Raw genomic sequence first — 16,155 nt, forward strand, 5'->3', positions numbered from 1 at the left:
AATCATTGTAAAAAAATGTATTATAGTTAAATAAAATCTAATTATGTACCGAATATAAAATATGTTCAAGAACGTCACTGTATGTAAGTAAAAATTGAAAACTAGAATGTTGTTCAATTAATATACATAGATAGATAGGTATACATTGGATCACGTTGGTCAGATAGAACCTGCTCGCACGACGACATTATAAATAATTTTTTTATACGTCATTATAAATAAACATCCAGTTTGACATTCATTTTTTATAAATCTATTATAATTTCTGTACATATGAACTATATATATATACACCCCAATCTTTACGGACAAATTCCTCAGCAAAGCCGACACTACGAATGGTCTTAAATATTGGGAAAATAAAGATTGCTTTATTATTGTAATTATGATATTAGTGTTATAAAGGTATGTATATACATTATGAAAAACAATATAAATATGTAATATACCATAATATAAATATGTAAATATAAATATATCTAAATATTCTATATTTATAAATATGTTAATATATAAATATGATAATATACCAATATTAAATATTAAAACTCTATATATATAACGAGACACACACACACACACACACACGAATGGAAAACTAAAATATTATTCGGTAATTTTTGTCGTTATAATAAAATGAAATCTAAAATTACACAAATAGGTTCAATAAGTACACACTTTTATATATAGGGATTAGAGATTGGATAAAGTCGGTCAGATAGAACCTGCTCGCACGTCAACATTATAAATATAATTCATGCAACAAACATCCATTCTGAGTTTGACTTCCATTTACAAAAAACAATAAAAAATTATCATTTTTCCGGTACATATGGAATTTATACATAGATGATGAGTAATACATATCCCAATATGTACGGAAAAATTCCTTAACGAAGCCGATACTACGAATGCCCTTAAAATTTTAAAACTAAAACATGTGTATATATATATATATGTATATATCGAATATGAGGTGTTCATGAACTTCACGTAGACCCCACCACTTTGCTAGTGCCCTACAACCCCTATATAAACCATCTCTAATTCAATTTGAACGACAAACAAACAAGAAGAAGAAGAAGAAAATATTTAAAAAAAAAAAACCATTAAAAATCGACAAGAAAAAAACAGGGAAGAAAAAAAAGATGGGTCTTGGTTTGGATTCTCGGGGCTTCAGCAAGTTCTTGGCAACGGTGTTTCTTGTGATCGCCGTCGCCGGAAAAATCGCCGCCGCCGCCTCGTACTCTCCGGCATATCAGGGAAGCTCTTGGCGCCAAGCACACGCCACTTTCTACGGCGACGAGACCGCTAGCGAAACCATGGGTAATTATTTACAAAAATCCTATAAACCATCCGTATATATACATACATACGTTTTTTTATAACTTATACATACGGTTTTGTATTACATTACATGCACAAATGCTAAATACATACTTACATAAACATAAACATGGTTAGTCGTTAACATTCATTATGTGAAATTAATCAAGATTTCGGTCGAATTAGGACCGTTCCATTGATACAAAAACGTCTTTTTTTTGTGTAATGTTAAGGTGGGGCATGTGGCTATGGAAACCTATGGAACAGTGGCTATGGCGTGGCCACGGCGGCACTGAGCACAACAATGTTTAAGGATGGTTATGCCTGCGGACAATGCTTTCAGATCAGATGTGTATCGTCTCCACATTGTTATTACGGAAGCCCTTCGGCCATAGTGACCGCAACCAATCTATGCCCTCCCAATTGGTATCAAGACTCTAACAATGGCGGTTGGTGCAATCCTCCTCGTGACCATTTCGATATGTCCAAACCCGCTTTCATGAAGATCGCTAACTGGAAGGCGGGGATCGTTCCCGTCTCATACCGAAGGTATGTTTTTTTTGGTAAACGAATGATATATATGATAATGATACATGTAAGTATTATCTTTTGGACTCTTATCGTTAATTAGCTAAATATTACGCTAATTAGACGATTTTTTTAGAAAATGAACCTATAATCTTTAAGTCCTAACTATAATCTAAGCCAAATTATGTACTTTGCAATGCGTTTATATACTTTTTGTTTTCATCGTAAGACACATTTCCATCATCCTTTATGATTGGTAACATATATATATATAAAATATAGTTTATGAAAACACATTAAATAAAAACATCATTCAATGGTTCTTTGATGTACAAATCGAAACTTTTTTTTAAGTTCAAACCACATTCTATACATTCAGAAACATAGTAAATTAATACGTAAACTTGTCATGCATACAGAGTGCCATGCAGAAGAACGGGAGGGATAAGGTTCCAGTTCCAGGGCAACGCTTACTGGCTGCTCGTGTTCGTGATGAACGTGGGCGGGGCTGGTGACGTGGCGAGCATGGCGGTGAAAGGGAGCCGTACGAATTGGATAAACATGAGCCACAACTGGGGAGCCTCTTACCAAGCCTTTGCATCACTCTACGGCCAGTCTCTGTCGTTCCGGCTCACCTCTTACACCACTCGTCAGACCATCTACGTCTGGAACGCCACTCCAGCTAATTGGCAAGCCGGCATGACCTACAAGAGCTACGTTAACTTCCGCTAAGCCCTCCGGCCCGGGTCTCTGTGAAATTACAGTTTTACCCTTTCAGTCGAAATTAGGGTTTTCTCTCCCTCGCGCGTTTTCGGGTTTAGGAGTTTCAGTGCCCTTGTTGGAATGGGCCGGCTTCGTGTGTTTGGGTCATTTGATATTTCATCATGTGGTGGAACTCGAAATTTTGGAGTTTCCGACATTGATGATGGAGTTTCTGTGGTTGCAAGTTGTAACTCTATCTCGCTTTTGTCTTCTCATGTACTTTTTTGTAATGGTGAATTTGTCTATAAAGGATAAAACGCCTCTTCTCCCGTACATTTTGATTTGATATCATCCCCGGATATATACCCTCGAGCTAAAAAGAAGTAATTACTTTGCATTCAGGAGTCCAACTCAACGGTTATAAAACACTTTCTAGTGGTAAAATGGTAAAAATCTCAACGGTCAATTTTTGTTTTGATTATGGACTATGAAACTATGTTCGAGTCTGCTCTTTTTGTCCTACAAAAAAAACATGGGTTTTAAACAAATTTCTATCATATTAGACTGAACCAAACCGGTTTTACTATCTAATATAAATTTTAAAATAAACAGATGCGACAATTTTAATTTTAAAGGACACTAAATGCCGGTGAAATAATCATAACCCATCTCGACACAATCATCACGAATTTAATTTCATAAAGGAATAATTACACATAATAAAAAAAAAGTATAACTAATGTAAACTGATTAGCCGAAATTATAAAAATAAACATTAATGTGGAAACCCTAAAACTTGGGAGGCGGAGACCAATACACAAACATGCAAGCACGTCGGTCGAATTAACATAATCATTTTGACTTCTTTTGTTTATACTGTCTCTCACGTTGACGATTTGTCTTCTACGTTATTTTATTATTTATATATAATACCAAATATTATGAAATGCTAATTAAGACTCAGACGGTCCAAAACAAAAGGATAACTTCAGAATATATAAGTTCAAATAGTATTGCAAGTCTTTGTGACATTGTTGGCAATGGCAATGATCGGAACTCCGATGATTTCCGCCGGAAGGTATGGAGGTTACCGTGGAATTCATTTATATATATATATTTATAATTATATTTATAAAGAAACCATTTTTTTAATTAAACAAATGGAGAGATGTGATCCACTGATTTATAAGTGGCTCTTAAGGGTGGGAATTTTGGTACGTTACTAATTAAATAAGCAATCAAATAATACGTAACCGTAATCGAATCGAATCGAATCCGATATAAAAACCGAATAATTATGATTTCTCCAAACCCAAAAAAAAAATGAAACCGATCTAAAACCAATTACAAAATAATAAAAAAATCGATAATTTAGTTGAAAATATAATTATTTTTATAACAAAAAAACCGAATCCAATTCTAACCGAGCCAAATTTTATATAGAAATCGAATGATTATAATTTTTTTTATAACCGAGATAATTGAAACCGAATATAATCGAACCGAAAACCAAATTATATAGTGTTGATCCCGTAAATTCCTCTCAAGACGAATGAACAAATCACCCACTTGCTTTGAAGCCGAACCAAATAATTGAGCAAATCTTCAAACCCTTCTACAAACAATCAAAGCTTACTCTCAAGACACATTGAAGAACATGCAAAAGAATATAGTGGGATTGTTCGATGAGTAGGATGGGTATCCTGGATTTATGTCCAATTATTTTCCATTCGAACCCATTTGATTTTGTATTAAATTCTATTTTCATGATAAAATAAAAATTTTAATTATTTTTTTTATATTTTATTGATCAAATTATAAAAAAAAAACATATCTAAATTTACATACGCGTGTACGATGTATTATTCTTCGGTTCGAATAAGCAAATGTTATGTCAGCCCATAGGGCCCATTTACAACTCCCTGTTGGGTTTCCCCCGAGTGACAGTACAACCTTATTGAAAATAAATCCAATGTTTCTAACATCTTTTCAATTGCACCCCGAATTTTTAATACAGTCAATTATATCCTCAAAAACTATTTCACTTTAATTTACTGTGAAACTGAATATCCGGAAAAATATCAGACGCTTTTATTCTAATATTTGTGGACGATATCTTATTTTTTTAATAATTATTTTTATTATTTTATCTTGTTTGATTTGTAACTACTAGCTATTTACAAACGATGTTCTCAAATAAAAAAGGTTTATGAAAAGAATATAGCAATAAATACTCCCCAGATTTAGATCTGCCCATGTCCATTAAATAATTATTATTTAATACAAAAATACTAATTAAAAGAGGTCGCATGACTTGCCCAACGTGATGCCGACAGATCTGATCCGATATCTCTCTCTATGCATAATACTTCATAAAAAAAATGTTTAATCTGAATACTAAAGAAAAATTAATCAAGGAATTAATAATTTTTCATGAAATTATCTTTATTTTTTTGTACAATCACACTAGTTTGTTTAATTATAGGACTTCTTAATTTAGGCCTATCCTTGAGAACCGACGGAAGAAAAATATCTGAAGCGTTTTCTGAATTGGGTCTGAATCAAGAAATTATTACCTTAGGGTTATATATGTAATTATAAAAATAAAGGTGTTAAAATTGAAATTTCCCCCTAAAAGAAAAGGGATTAAGAGGGGTAAACTTCAGAAATACCCTTCCGGGTCGCATGAATTTCTCGCCTACCCCACCAAAAAAAAAAAAATTTTGCGACCTTATTACGACTAATATATAACTAATATACAACAGATATACCCAAAAAACTACTCTTATTTTAGTTGTATATTAGTTATATATTAGTCGTAATAAGGTCGCAAATTTTTTTTTTTTTTGGTGGGGTAGGCGAGAAATTCATGCGACCGAAAGGGGTATTTCTGAAGTTTACCCGATTAAGAGATGCATCGGCGAACATAAACGTCTGCCTCTCGTGCCATTTTCAGATCTCTCTCTCTCTCTTTCTCTCGGCGAGATTCTTGTTGTGTGATAATGGGTGCGGAGGTCAACGGCTCGCCCGCGGCGTTCAACTTCCTAATCTACGGCCGGACAGGTTGGATCGGCGGTCTGCTCGGTAAGATCTGCGAATCTCAGGGTATTCCGTACACTTACGGCTCCGGTCGGCTCGAGGACCGTCGCTCACTCCTCGCCGACATTGAGGCCGTGAAGCCGAGCCACGTCTTCAACGCTGCCGGAGTTACAGGAAGACCGAACGTTGATTGGTGCGAGTCCCACAAGGTCGAGACCATCCGTACGAATGTTGTCGGAACCCTAACGCTCGCCGATGTGTGCAAGGAACAGGGATTGGTTTTGATCAATTACGCCACGGGCTGTATTTTCGAGTACGATTCGGGTCATCCTCTCGGGTCGGGTGTCGGGTTCAAGGAGGAGGATACTCCCAATTTCACCGGGTCGTTCTACTCTAAGACCAAGGCCATGGTGAGCTTGTTCTTCATTCACATTTTTTAATCCTATATTGAAATATTACTGTTTTGAATGTTTATGCTTTCAGATCATGAATTTGCAATACGTTTGTGTTAGATCCACGAGTAGGATATATATATGGGTTTCTGCGATTTGGCGATATGATCTGTTTCTGATCCAATGGCTGTAACAAATTGGTTTATTGTTCATGATTGATCGTCTTCCATGGTGTATCGCTGATGGTTGCAGACCAAGTAACCGGCATGATTGGATCTGATAACGCATTGTTTTGTGTAAAACGATCTTGTTCAGCTCATTTGTCTGTCCTGATGATTCGGTCAACTTGTTATTACAAATGGGTTAAGATCCTGGTCAGTATGTACATCATCAGTAGGTTTATGGATCAAGATTCTTGGAACAATGTCAATTGATGTTTTGATATCAACTAACAAGTCAACTGCTTGGGACCAGAAACATATTAAATGCGTAGACTTGGTTTTGGATTTGGCTATGTGGGTTTACTTCTAGATTTTCAGCCCATCGTCATGTACTCAAGTTGAGTTTGAATAATTGGGTTCTAATTCGGTCTTTTTCGTTGATCTATGACCCGAAAATAGGTGGAGGAACTGCTCAAGAACTACGAAAACGTATGCACACTCCGTGTCCGGATGCCCATCTCATCCGATCTCTCCAATCCACGGAACTTCATAACCAAGATTACTCGATACAGCAAAGTAGTCGACATCCCCAACTCCATGACAATCCTCGACGAGCTTCTCCCAATCTCCATCGAGATGGCAAAGCGGAACTTAACCGGGATCTGGAATTTCACCAACCCGGGAGTCGTGAGCCACAACGAGATCCTCGAGATGTACAGGGAGTACATTGATCCGAACTTCACCTGGAAGAATTTCACTTTGGAAGAGCAGGCTAAGGTTATCGTTGCCCCGAGGAGTAACAACGAGCTCGACGCCAAGAAACTGAGCGCCGAGTTCCCGGAGATGATGTCCATTAAGGAGTCCCTCGTCAAGTTTGTGTTCGAGCCGAACAAGAAGACACAGGTTAAAGCTTGAGATGGAAAGCCACGGTCGGTCCAGAAACTGAAACTGAAACTGAAACAGAGAGAGTTGGGATAAAGAAATTGAATGAACTTTTAGGGTTTATTATGTGATGGAATTGAAGTGTTCTGATTTTTTGTATTTTGCCGATGTTGTATTGTTATAAACTTTGATTACAAATAAAAAGCCGCAGGTCCTCTTTCATTATTATATGTAAATGTAGAAAGCAATAAGAATTGTAGACATCTAGCCAAATATAAAGGCGACATATTCTAATGATAAATAATGTAGCAAGTTCAGTTCGGTGTATTGAAAAATTGATATGTATACAAACACATATATACATGTATGTATAATTACAAATGTATAGCTGTTCGTGGATAGGATACAGTACATTTTTGGCGGTGAATTTGTTTATAAATTAAGTCAAGAATGTATGTTGTGTTATGGGTTTCGGATTCACGTTTCTAAATTAAAAGTAGGGGTCGACAATTTGTTCGATTATTTTAAAAGTGAATTGAATGATTGAAATTAAATAATTGTTTGGGTTGTGAATTTTCGAAATTCCAACTAATCGAAACTGAATAAATCGAATCTTAGTTAACTGTAACCGAATAAAATCATTCATCCAACCATATATCATCGATTAATATTTGATATATGCTATATATAATTAGAAAAATTATCATAGATTGCGGATATAATTTTATAGTTACGGTGTATAAGTTTTTGTATTTGGTTATAATTTAATAACAATTTTAATTGGATATAACTGAATCGAACTAAACCAATTAAAATCAAATAATTGCTTGATTATAAGTTTTCAAAATCCGAAATAATTGACCGTATCCCTACTAAAGATTGATACGTGCACCGGATAAAACAATTAGGTTTTGGTCGAGGTCTTAAAAAAGTGAGTAAAACAGGAAATGCGTCTGCCGGGAGTCGAACCCGGGTCTATTGCTTGGAAGGCAATTATCCTAACCGTTGGACTACAAACGCTTGGATGCTTAGTTTGTCCACAATACATATCAATTTTATTCGAATATTAATTTTACTACAGACACTTATACCTTAAAGTGGATCTTTATTGTCGACGACAGCGATATTAGAGGACAATGGCCAATGTGTGTTTAACGGTGAAAATGGCATTGTAGCCAAAGCCGATTATTGTTTTTGTTATCTTTATTAAGTTCCTTAAAGAATGTAAAATCATTCATATAATAAATGATAGCAACTGATTATATTGGAATATAAAACATGCTCGATAGTTCGTATGATTGGTTTTTCACCTTTTGTCCCCCAAAACACCAACTTTGATAACCCATGTTACTTAGCAGTGGAAAATCAAGATTTACAATTTCATACCCCCACTCCCCTCTCTCTCTCTCTCTCTCTCTCTCTCTCTCTCTCTCTCTCTCACACACACACACACACACACACACACACACACACACACACACACACACACACACACACACACACACACACACACACACACACACACACACACACACACACACACACACACACACACACAGAGAAAAGAGCAAATGCAGAAATTGGGACAGAACATATGTAAGTTAAAACAACCCTGTTTCTAATGTCTGTATACAATAACAGCTCAGTTATAGAGACATAAAAACATTCAAACAGGGAACCCACCTCATTCTTCTTTACGTGCCTTTGCAGGTTTGGCAGGGACGACATGACCGAGGAGGATCACGGAAACGGGCACGACCGTTCCCACGTAGTATACACTCCCGTACGCAGTTATCGTCTCGTGCAAACTCAACACCTTCCAGAGAAATAACGAAATTGAGATAAAGAAGAAAGCTTTCTACTGCGTTCATGGAGGGAGGGAGGGAGGGAGAGAGAGAATCACCATGAAACCGACGGACGAGTAGTTGAGTACCAACACTGTGTAGAGGAAGTTCGCTAAAACCGTCATCTTCCTCGGTATATCCATCTTCGGAGGAATGGCTCGTTGCCATCTGTATACAACTGCTCATCCAAAAATTGACAGAGACCGAGAGAGAAAGAGAGTTTTAGATAAGGAAGATGGATGTTTTAACCACCAAATGTATCCGTACGTACCCCTTGAACCAGCTATCATCAGAGCCGACTGAACAAAGAATATGATGTACCCCGGATATAGTCCCTGCATATAGCGGAAGAGAGTGGAAATCCATTTTAAGAAAAGGGGTTCGACGAGAGATCGAGCAGGAGAATTCCAGAAACAGAGAGGGTTGATTACTCACATGCCAAACAGCACTGACGGTTTGCGTGGCTAGCAACTGGAAGAAACCCGCCTTCTTCCCACTCTTTACGAGTCTCTCATACACATCTGTAACCAAACAAGAGAAGGATTAGATCAGTTCACTATCTCTTTCGATAGAATTCCAATGGGAATATGCAATCGTTTTGTATCAGAAGTACATTTTGGACTTGTAAATGTACACTTACAGTGACGAAGCCACGTGCTGACTTGTATGTTCCACACAAGCGGAATCTGAACCGCGCTCTTAGCAAGTTCAACACCAAGAATGTCAACATTTTTGGCACGGTCCCACTTTGGCTTCGGTGGAGAAGAATCGGTCCAACCACTGAAACCCAAACCGGAGATGATAATAGAAGCCTCGGAAATGGACCAGATGAAGTAATACTTCCAACGAGCAGTGAAGCCAGACATGTATTGGTAACCTAATCTTTTCCAGAATCCCCATTCTTGGTAAACCGGATCAGTGAACCGAGTTAACGGGAAATGAGGCACTAAATACAGGTACAAAGCCATGCAAATCGCTGCTTGTAAAAGAGCCCGGATTGTGGCTCCATAAGGTGACGGCCACCTTCTTTTCTCAATAGCCCAGATCTGAAGCACAAACAAACAAATTTAAGATAATCTTTTCAAAGGAAATCAAGATTTGATCTTTTCGCCTATTAAGCAAGGAATATTTGAAAGTTTACAGAAAGAAACCTTACCCCTTTCCCTTCGGTCCATTCAAGATAATCTTTCATCTCATAAACCGGGCCAGCGAAATGGCTGCCGCAGCAGAGGCAGTAACCAAAGTACTCAATCGGTGAAGGCATCTGAATCAAACGGTTCTTCTTCTGAGCTTCACGTAAACCTTCCTCCTCCAACATCCCATCATTGTAATTTATTGCACACGAAATGACTTTCAGCACTAACACCATCAAGGCTCCTATACATTAAAAGGGCTAATTGGAGATGATTCCAATCAGAATGGAAGGAAAGATATACACTTTTGCTCAATCTGAAATCGGAAAATTTGAGATTTCACTACTAATTTCACTTAATCCAAAACCACGAACCCAAATCCATCACCAGATAAGGAAATAACGTTATGAAATCATGAGTACCAGTCGCGTCGATTCCTCCTTCTTTCCAAGCATCTCCACTCATGTAATAGACATGACTACACAATCATCGAATGAACCCACATTTCAATCAACAGGACGAACAGTTTCATTACTGATCCAAACATTAAAAGTTGAAAACTTTTCTGGAAAAACAAAGGAAATTTTACCATCCAATGAGATAAGCAAACCCCAGGGAGAACGTGATGATGCCGCACTTGGGCCGGTAAATCGCCATGGAAGCGTACCCGATCATCATGGGGACGAGGAAGTGGAGATTCGAGGAGAAGCCGAAGGAGAGGTAGGAGAGGAAAGCCCCCGACGCGGCCGAGTAGATGTGCTTGCCTAGTCGACTCGGGACGAGTCGCCATAGGAACGAGACCGGGATCGTGGCGACGAAACAGATGAGGAAGCGGAGGACTGGGACGGAGACGCCGATCGCGGCGGCCATGGAGTCCATGTCCACCAGGCCCATGGAGGCTCAAATTCCGCGCAACTCGTGCTGAGTTACAACTCGCTCCTGCGGGAGAAATCTAAAGAGCTTCGGAGCAGATTCCGCTGATGCTCTTGGAGAAATCTGATTGCTTATTGTTCGCATGCTTCATATTTGCTTGAGGTTTTAAAAATTACCAGATTGACCTTGCGAGTGGGTATTACATAATCGAGAGATTATCCGATGCGGTCTAGTTACAATGATCCTGCTCTCAAAACGTCAATTAGCCGCATGGCCCACTTGTACTTCTTATTTTTTTCATTTTTAATTTTGAAAATAAGATTTCAAATAAAACAAAATCACTATTCATAAACAAATACAGAATCATTCATAAAATATATCAATCATAAGCACGCGGAAAAATAATGACTGTAATTAAGTCTAGCTTATGTATATATTTTAATTGCTTGCGGATATTTCATGTAATTTAAAGTCGTATTACAATGCGTTGACGTACAAGCACTAATAGCGCGTTGGAAGGAGAAACTCGGTGGGCTGCGTCGCAGGTGATTATAGCATCACTCCCCCCAAACATCGGAACTTCTGAAGTGGGGGGGGGGGTGTTATGTTGCATGACCAGACCCAAGGAATGTCTTGGCCGTAACGAAACGTAACGTCGTTTCAAATGACTAAAATACCCCCCCCAAAACCAGACGAAACTGCAAATGTGGGCAACTTAAGTGTGGGCCCATTAATATTGGCCCATTAAGGTCCATTTAAAGAGCCCTCTAGGTCCCTTTTTTTTTCTTTTTCAAAATTCTCTTTAAACGCGGAGAGCTTCTTCTTCGAGCGGACAAAGGGTTTTAACCTAGTGATCTTTCCCATTCTCTCTCGCGAATCTTCAGGTATGTCTGCTTCTCCCTCGATCTTGCTTTTCAAAACCACATTGGTGCAAAAACTACACTGCTCCATCCATAAATTTTCCTTAATTTGATGGGAATTGAGTTCTTCAATCGGAAGAACCGGGACGAGATCATAGAAATCTGTAATGATTGCGGTGATGATCGCAGTTCATTATGAATATCTAAGGGTCTTAGTTCTTCCGGTGTTTTTCCTTATTAACAATCAAGGTTTAAGGTTTACAAATTGCCAGAATCTGTCTCAATGTTATCTGGATTTGAATCCATCAAAAAACATTCCTTGATAATCAATTCTTATGGTTTATCTTGGGACTGGGCGTTTTTACTCGAAACTCGTGGGTTCACGGATATCCGGGATTTGAGTATCCGGTACGAGACCGATTACGAAATAGATGAGATCATGAGACTAGAAAATTCGATCGGCGGGTTCGAGTTCGGGTTCTAAAATCAGAGAAACAGATACCCGGATATCCGTAAAAATTAAAAAGACTGAACTACCCCTAACACCCTACAGTTATAAATATTTACAAAAATACCTAAGAACTTTTACAGTAACCCTAAGACTCATAAGCATTCGTGTTTTGTTCTTCATTCTTGCGTCGTTCAGATGTTCTCTCTTCTTCTCTCTCTCTTTGAATCCAATTTCTCTTGATTTTAACTAAAAATCACTGCGATTTCTCTTGAATATCTTCGTTGTCAAGCTTTTCCGTCTCTGTCTCCATCGCAAAAGGTAAGGATCTCTATCTCTTCTCGGTCTTCCACGATTTAGGATTTCTTCTTGAGTTCGGGTTCTCTTGATTCTGGCTAGTTTTCGTCGATTGTGGCGAGTTTTCATCGATTTAGGGTTTAAATCTTCGTTACTCTCTTCTGTTGGGGATTTATTCTACTTAGCATTTTGGTCTTCGTCGATTTATGTTTCAGTTGTTGAGTTTTCGTCGTTTTAGAGTTTAGGTGGTTGAGTTTCCGTCGATTTTGGTATGTCGTTGATGTTGGAGGTCTTTGACACTATCGGAGTCTCTTTGTTCAGATTGTTGGAGTCTCTTTGTTTTTTTGTAGATGTCATCTACGGTTCATGATTCTGGATCTCACGTTTCAAAACCGATACCAACCTTTTCGGTGTTTGATCAGCAAGAATCCCGAAAAGCCTTAGTGATGATGATAATTATGGATAAATTACTATATAGTTTTTTGAAAAGGAAGGGTTTAGATCTTTCATGGAGATTGTGCAACCTGGGTTTATTAGCCCTCAACTAAGGATTGTATGAAAATATATTTAGAAGAGAAGAGGAAGTTGGATATGTAATGAGACCTTTGGACTTTGTAATTTGTATGTATTTTCAGATTTGGACTTTGTATATTTTCTGTTTGTGTTGAACATTTTGGAGATTTTGTATGTATTTGGACTTTTGTATTTCTCTGTCTGTAGATTATTTTGAAGACTTTGTAATTTGTAGACAATTTGTATTTCCATGTTAACATTTTGTAATTTGAACCAAAAACTCACAGATGATATCCGAGTCTGCGGACATCCGGATATCTGGCTCTCGCGAGATGAGATCGAGATAATGTGTCATCAGAACTCGTGGATCTGAAACCCGAAGCCGGATGGTCTAAAACTTGCGGATATCTGCCCGCGTCCACCCCTAGTTTATGTATTCCCATGAAATAAATTTAGAATCACTTGGAGTTTGAGTCGATATGATCAGTATTAAGTCTTAATCTTAGGTTGTGAACATCAGGATTTCACGTTTCTTTTAACAGGTGTAGTTAAGAAGGAAACTGTATGGCTTATAACTTATTATTTTGTCCTTTGATTCACAGGCTAGGTATTTCTTGTTATCACCTGGTTAAGATGAAGAAAGCTGATAAGTTTGCACCAAGTTCGAGTAAGGTAGTTTTTGATGACAGTGAAGAAGAAGAAGAAGAACTCAGCTCTTCTTCTGCGTCGTCTTCCGATGAGGTGGGTATCTTAGAAAATTCCGAGACTTGGAAGGTTATTGTTCAACGAGGTCTTTGCTATACAGCGGGGTTTACAACGATAGGGTTTAATGTTCTAATCTTGAATCTTGTGTTTGATTGTGGATTAGGAAAAAGAAATAGAACACGAGTTAACGTTTGAGGAAATGCAAAGGCTACGTGCTGATGGGTCTAAGGCGGTTTCCTTTAAGCCAAATCAAGAGAAGAAGGAGAAAAAGGGACGTGCGAACAAAAATAGGTAGACATTTTCTTTTTGCGTCGGTAGTGCTTTCTTTGAATTGTTACATTCAGTTGTATGCTTTCGTACTAATTTTGTGCCCTTTTTTGTAATATAAAGACCAATGGAAGTAAGTTGCAAAAGACCAGTGAGTCGATTTAGAGATGTTGTTCAAGCTCCAAAGAAGGTAAAAGCCTGTGTTTTTTTTACGCCTTTATAGTGAAACCTTTATAATGTGACCTCATCTAGTGTTTCTTGTATGCATCCAGGTGGTACGTGACCCTCGGTTTGAATCATTGTGTGGAAATCTTGATACCGAGGGGTATCTAACTTTCCCTTTGATTTCTCTAAAAGAGACTTGTTGATTCTTAGGGGCCCATTTCTCATAGCTTGCTTATTTTTTTTTGCCGTGGTGGTCTGAATAGTTTCTTGTTTTCTGTAGGTTCAGGAAGAGATATGATTTCTTGTTTATGGAAAAGCTTCCAGCAGAAAGAGAGGTTTCCATTCTCAATGCCAGAACTTTTCTTTCATTGTGTTTCTTCTTGTCATTCATTTTTCTTATGGAATTTTCTGGGTTTTCGAAACAGGAGTTGAAAAGGCAACTAAGAAACGAAAGTGATCCAGAAGTTGTCGGAGATTTGGAAAACCGCATAAGGTGGATCGTAAGTGATTCATTTCTCCCGAATAATGGTTTCTCAAATCTGTGCTCTGTTTCTTCCAACAAAATCGTGGTATTCAAATACCAGCCCTGCTATTCTCTTGCCATTCATTCTCATATATCGTTATCTTAGGACAAAATGTTGAAACCCGATACAACGAAGAGCAAGGAGGCGGCAATACTCACGGGACACAAGAAGAAAGAACGGGAAGCTGCAAAGCAGGGGAAGAAGCCTTACTATCTAAAGAAATCCGATATCCGAAAACAGAAGTTGATAGAGAAGTACAATGATCTCAAGGCATCTGGAAAGCTTGAAACATATCTCACGAAAAAGAGGAAGAAGAACGCGTCGAAGGAGCATAGGTACATGCCATATCGTCGGCCCAACTCTTCCTGAGCAATAGAGACAATGTTAGTCAGTGTTGAAGATCGAAGCTTTGTTGATCGGGCAGCCATTGTTAAAGACTGAAGCTTTACTTGTAAAAGTGAATGCTTTTGAAACATATGATGATCTATGGCTGGTTTGTCCACTTGTTTCCGGTGGCGGCCATTGTTATAGGCTGAATCTTTACTTGTAAAAGCGATTGCTTTTGAAACATATGATCCATGTCTGCTTTGTTTATTTGTTTCTAGCCGCCGCAATTGCTAGAGATTGAAGCTTTTACTTGTAAAAGTGATTGCTCTCGAGAAATATGATTTATTACCTGCTTTGTGTATTGTTTGTCTGTCATTGCAGTTAGGGTGGACGATTCGTACTCGGTTCGGATTCTTCGATTTTACAAAAATATGTACTAACTAGTTTAGTTTTGGGTTTGGTTTTTATTATGAAAATTTTAGATCTTAAAAAAATTTTGGTTTTTTAAAATTCCATTGGTTTGGTATGATTCCATTCCGAGAGATCGTATCGAAAAGTCCATCCCTTAGGTTGTGGGTAGGGGTGGGCACGGATCGGATATTCGGGATTTTTGAGATATCCGTATCCGTATTCGATCCGCACAAATATTTGATTTTGTTATCCGTATCCGATCCGTAATTTTCGGATATTTACAATTTCGGATATTCGTAAAAATCACGGATATTTGCGGATATCCGTATCCGACCTAAAATATTATAAAATTTTAAATTTAAATTAAATAATAAATTCAAATGTAAATAAAATATATAATCTATTTAAGATAAATGATATTCACAAATTTAAAATTCATAATTTAAACATTCCAAATCAACTCAAATACAAATACAATTATAATTTATCACATACAAATATATTCAAAATTCAAATTTCAAAACATTAAACATAATAAATCTTAATATTCAAAAGATTAAAATTATAAACCTCAATATATATAAATTTTTTTTTGAATCACCCTTAAAAACGTGTAAATATTAAGCATTTTAAATCTCCATATGAAATTATTCTTATATTTAATAATATTATTACAAAATACGGATCGGATCGGATATGTCGGATAATTCAATTTTAATATCCGTATCCGACAAATATCTCAAAAGAAATATCCGTAT

At 37.4% G+C, this 16,155-nt stretch overlaps 4 protein-coding genes and 1 non-coding gene across 7 annotated transcripts; 3 read left to right on the forward strand and 2 right to left on the reverse strand.

Annotated features, from left to right (window-relative positions):
• The first annotated feature begins 1,096 nt into the window (after window positions 1–1,096).
• On the forward strand, window positions 1,097–2,877 carry LOC104823568 (expansin-A7-like). Its single transcript, XM_010555187.1, has 3 exons — window positions 1,097–1,326; window positions 1,560–1,875; window positions 2,274–2,877. Exons 1-3 carry the CDS (start codon window positions 1,149–1,151, stop codon window positions 2,584–2,586), a joined length of 807 nt encoding a protein of 268 aa, XP_010553489.1. The 5' UTR covers window positions 1,097–1,148; the 3' UTR covers window positions 2,587–2,877.
• A 2,586-nt stretch (window positions 2,878–5,463) lies between these two features.
• On the forward strand, window positions 5,464–7,258 carry LOC104823569 (bifunctional dTDP-4-dehydrorhamnose 3,5-epimerase/dTDP-4-dehydrorhamnose reductase-like). Its single transcript, XM_010555188.2, has 2 exons — window positions 5,464–6,005; window positions 6,608–7,258. Exons 1-2 carry the CDS (start codon window positions 5,559–5,561, stop codon window positions 7,061–7,063), a joined length of 903 nt encoding a protein of 300 aa, XP_010553490.1. The 5' UTR covers window positions 5,464–5,558; the 3' UTR covers window positions 7,064–7,258.
• A 720-nt stretch (window positions 7,259–7,978) lies between these two features.
• On the reverse strand, window positions 7,979–8,050 carry TRNAG-UCC. The gene has a single exon. It is a non-coding gene; the product is annotated as a tRNA-Gly (tRNA).
• Window positions 8,051–8,594: 544 nt separating this feature from the next.
• LOC104823570 (lysophospholipid acyltransferase 1-like) lies at window positions 8,595–11,013 on the reverse strand. The gene is made up of 8 exons (XM_010555189.2): window positions 10,597–11,013; window positions 10,430–10,485; window positions 10,031–10,251; window positions 9,515–9,920; window positions 9,310–9,395; window positions 9,146–9,209; window positions 8,934–9,052; window positions 8,595–8,846 (listed from the first exon to the last, which is right to left on the reverse strand). The coding sequence occupies exons 1-8, from the start codon at window positions 10,899–10,901 to the stop codon at window positions 8,715–8,717; spliced, it is 1,389 nt and encodes a 462-aa protein (XP_010553491.1). The 5' UTR covers window positions 10,902–11,013; the 3' UTR covers window positions 8,595–8,714.
• Window positions 11,014–11,674: 661 nt separating this feature from the next.
• On the forward strand, window positions 11,675–15,334 carry LOC104823571 (ribosomal RNA processing protein 36 homolog). 3 transcript variants are annotated; one of them, XM_010555190.2, is made up of 9 exons: window positions 11,821–12,509; window positions 13,286–13,431; window positions 13,601–13,739; window positions 13,867–13,994; window positions 14,094–14,160; window positions 14,243–14,295; window positions 14,416–14,470; window positions 14,561–14,635; window positions 14,765–15,334. In XM_010555190.2, coding segments are annotated over exons 2-9 (783 nt in total). In that variant the 5' UTR covers window positions 11,821–12,509; window positions 13,286–13,429; the 3' UTR covers window positions 15,029–15,334. The 3 variants fall into 3 exon arrangements, with proteins under 3 accessions (XP_010553495.1, XP_010553492.1, XP_010553494.1); XM_010555193.1 differs by lacking the exons at window positions 11,821–12,509; window positions 13,286–13,431 and adding an exon at window positions 11,675–11,764; XM_010555192.2 differs by lacking the exon at window positions 13,286–13,431 and having other exon boundaries at window positions 11,822–12,509.
• The last annotated feature ends 821 nt before the right edge of the window (window positions 15,335–16,155 follow it).

The sequence above is a fragment of the Tarenaya hassleriana genome, unplaced genomic scaffold (assembly GCF_000463585.1).
Source record: "Tarenaya hassleriana unplaced genomic scaffold, ASM46358v1 Cleome4, whole genome shotgun sequence".
Classification (NCBI taxonomy): Eukaryota; Viridiplantae; Streptophyta; class Magnoliopsida; order Brassicales; family Cleomaceae; genus Tarenaya; species Tarenaya hassleriana.

Excerpts from the sequence above, each read along its gene's own strand:
- LOC104823568 (XM_010555187.1), top strand. The coding sequence starts at position 1,149 with ATGGGTCTTGGTTTGGATTCTCGGGGCTTCAGCAAGTTCTTGGCAACG. Across the intron at positions 1,327-1,559 it reads GACCGCTAGCGAAACCATGG|GTGGGGCATGTGGCTATGGA; the intron begins GTAATTATTTAC and ends TGTAATGTTAAG. Across the intron at positions 1,876-2,273 it reads GTTCCCGTCTCATACCGAAG|AGTGCCATGCAGAAGAACGG; the intron begins GTATGTTTTTTT and ends TCATGCATACAG.
- LOC104823569 (XM_010555188.2), top strand. The coding sequence starts at position 5,559 with ATGGGTGCGGAGGTCAACGGCTCGCCCGCGGCGTTCAACTTCCTAATC. Across the intron at positions 6,006-6,607 it reads ACTCTAAGACCAAGGCCATG|GTGGAGGAACTGCTCAAGAA; the intron begins GTGAGCTTGTTC and ends ACCCGAAAATAG.
- LOC104823570 (XM_010555189.2), bottom strand. The coding sequence starts at position 10,901 with ATGGGCCTGGTGGACATGGACTCCATGGCCGCCGCGATCGGCGTCTCC. Across the intron at positions 10,486-10,596 it reads TTTGCTTATCTCATTGGATG|TCATGTCTATTACATGAGTG; the intron begins GTAAAATTTCCT and ends ATGATTGTGTAG. Across the intron at positions 9,396-9,514 it reads CAGCACGTGGCTTCGTCACT|ATGTGTATGAGAGACTCGTA; the intron begins GTAAGTGTACAT and ends GTTTGGTTACAG.
- LOC104823571 (XM_010555190.2), top strand. Across the intron at positions 13,995-14,093 it reads GGACGTGCGAACAAAAATAG|ACCAATGGAAGTAAGTTGCA; the intron begins GTAGACATTTTC and ends TGTAATATAAAG. Across the intron at positions 14,161-14,242 it reads TTGTTCAAGCTCCAAAGAAG|GTGGTACGTGACCCTCGGTT; the intron begins GTAAAAGCCTGT and ends GTATGCATCCAG.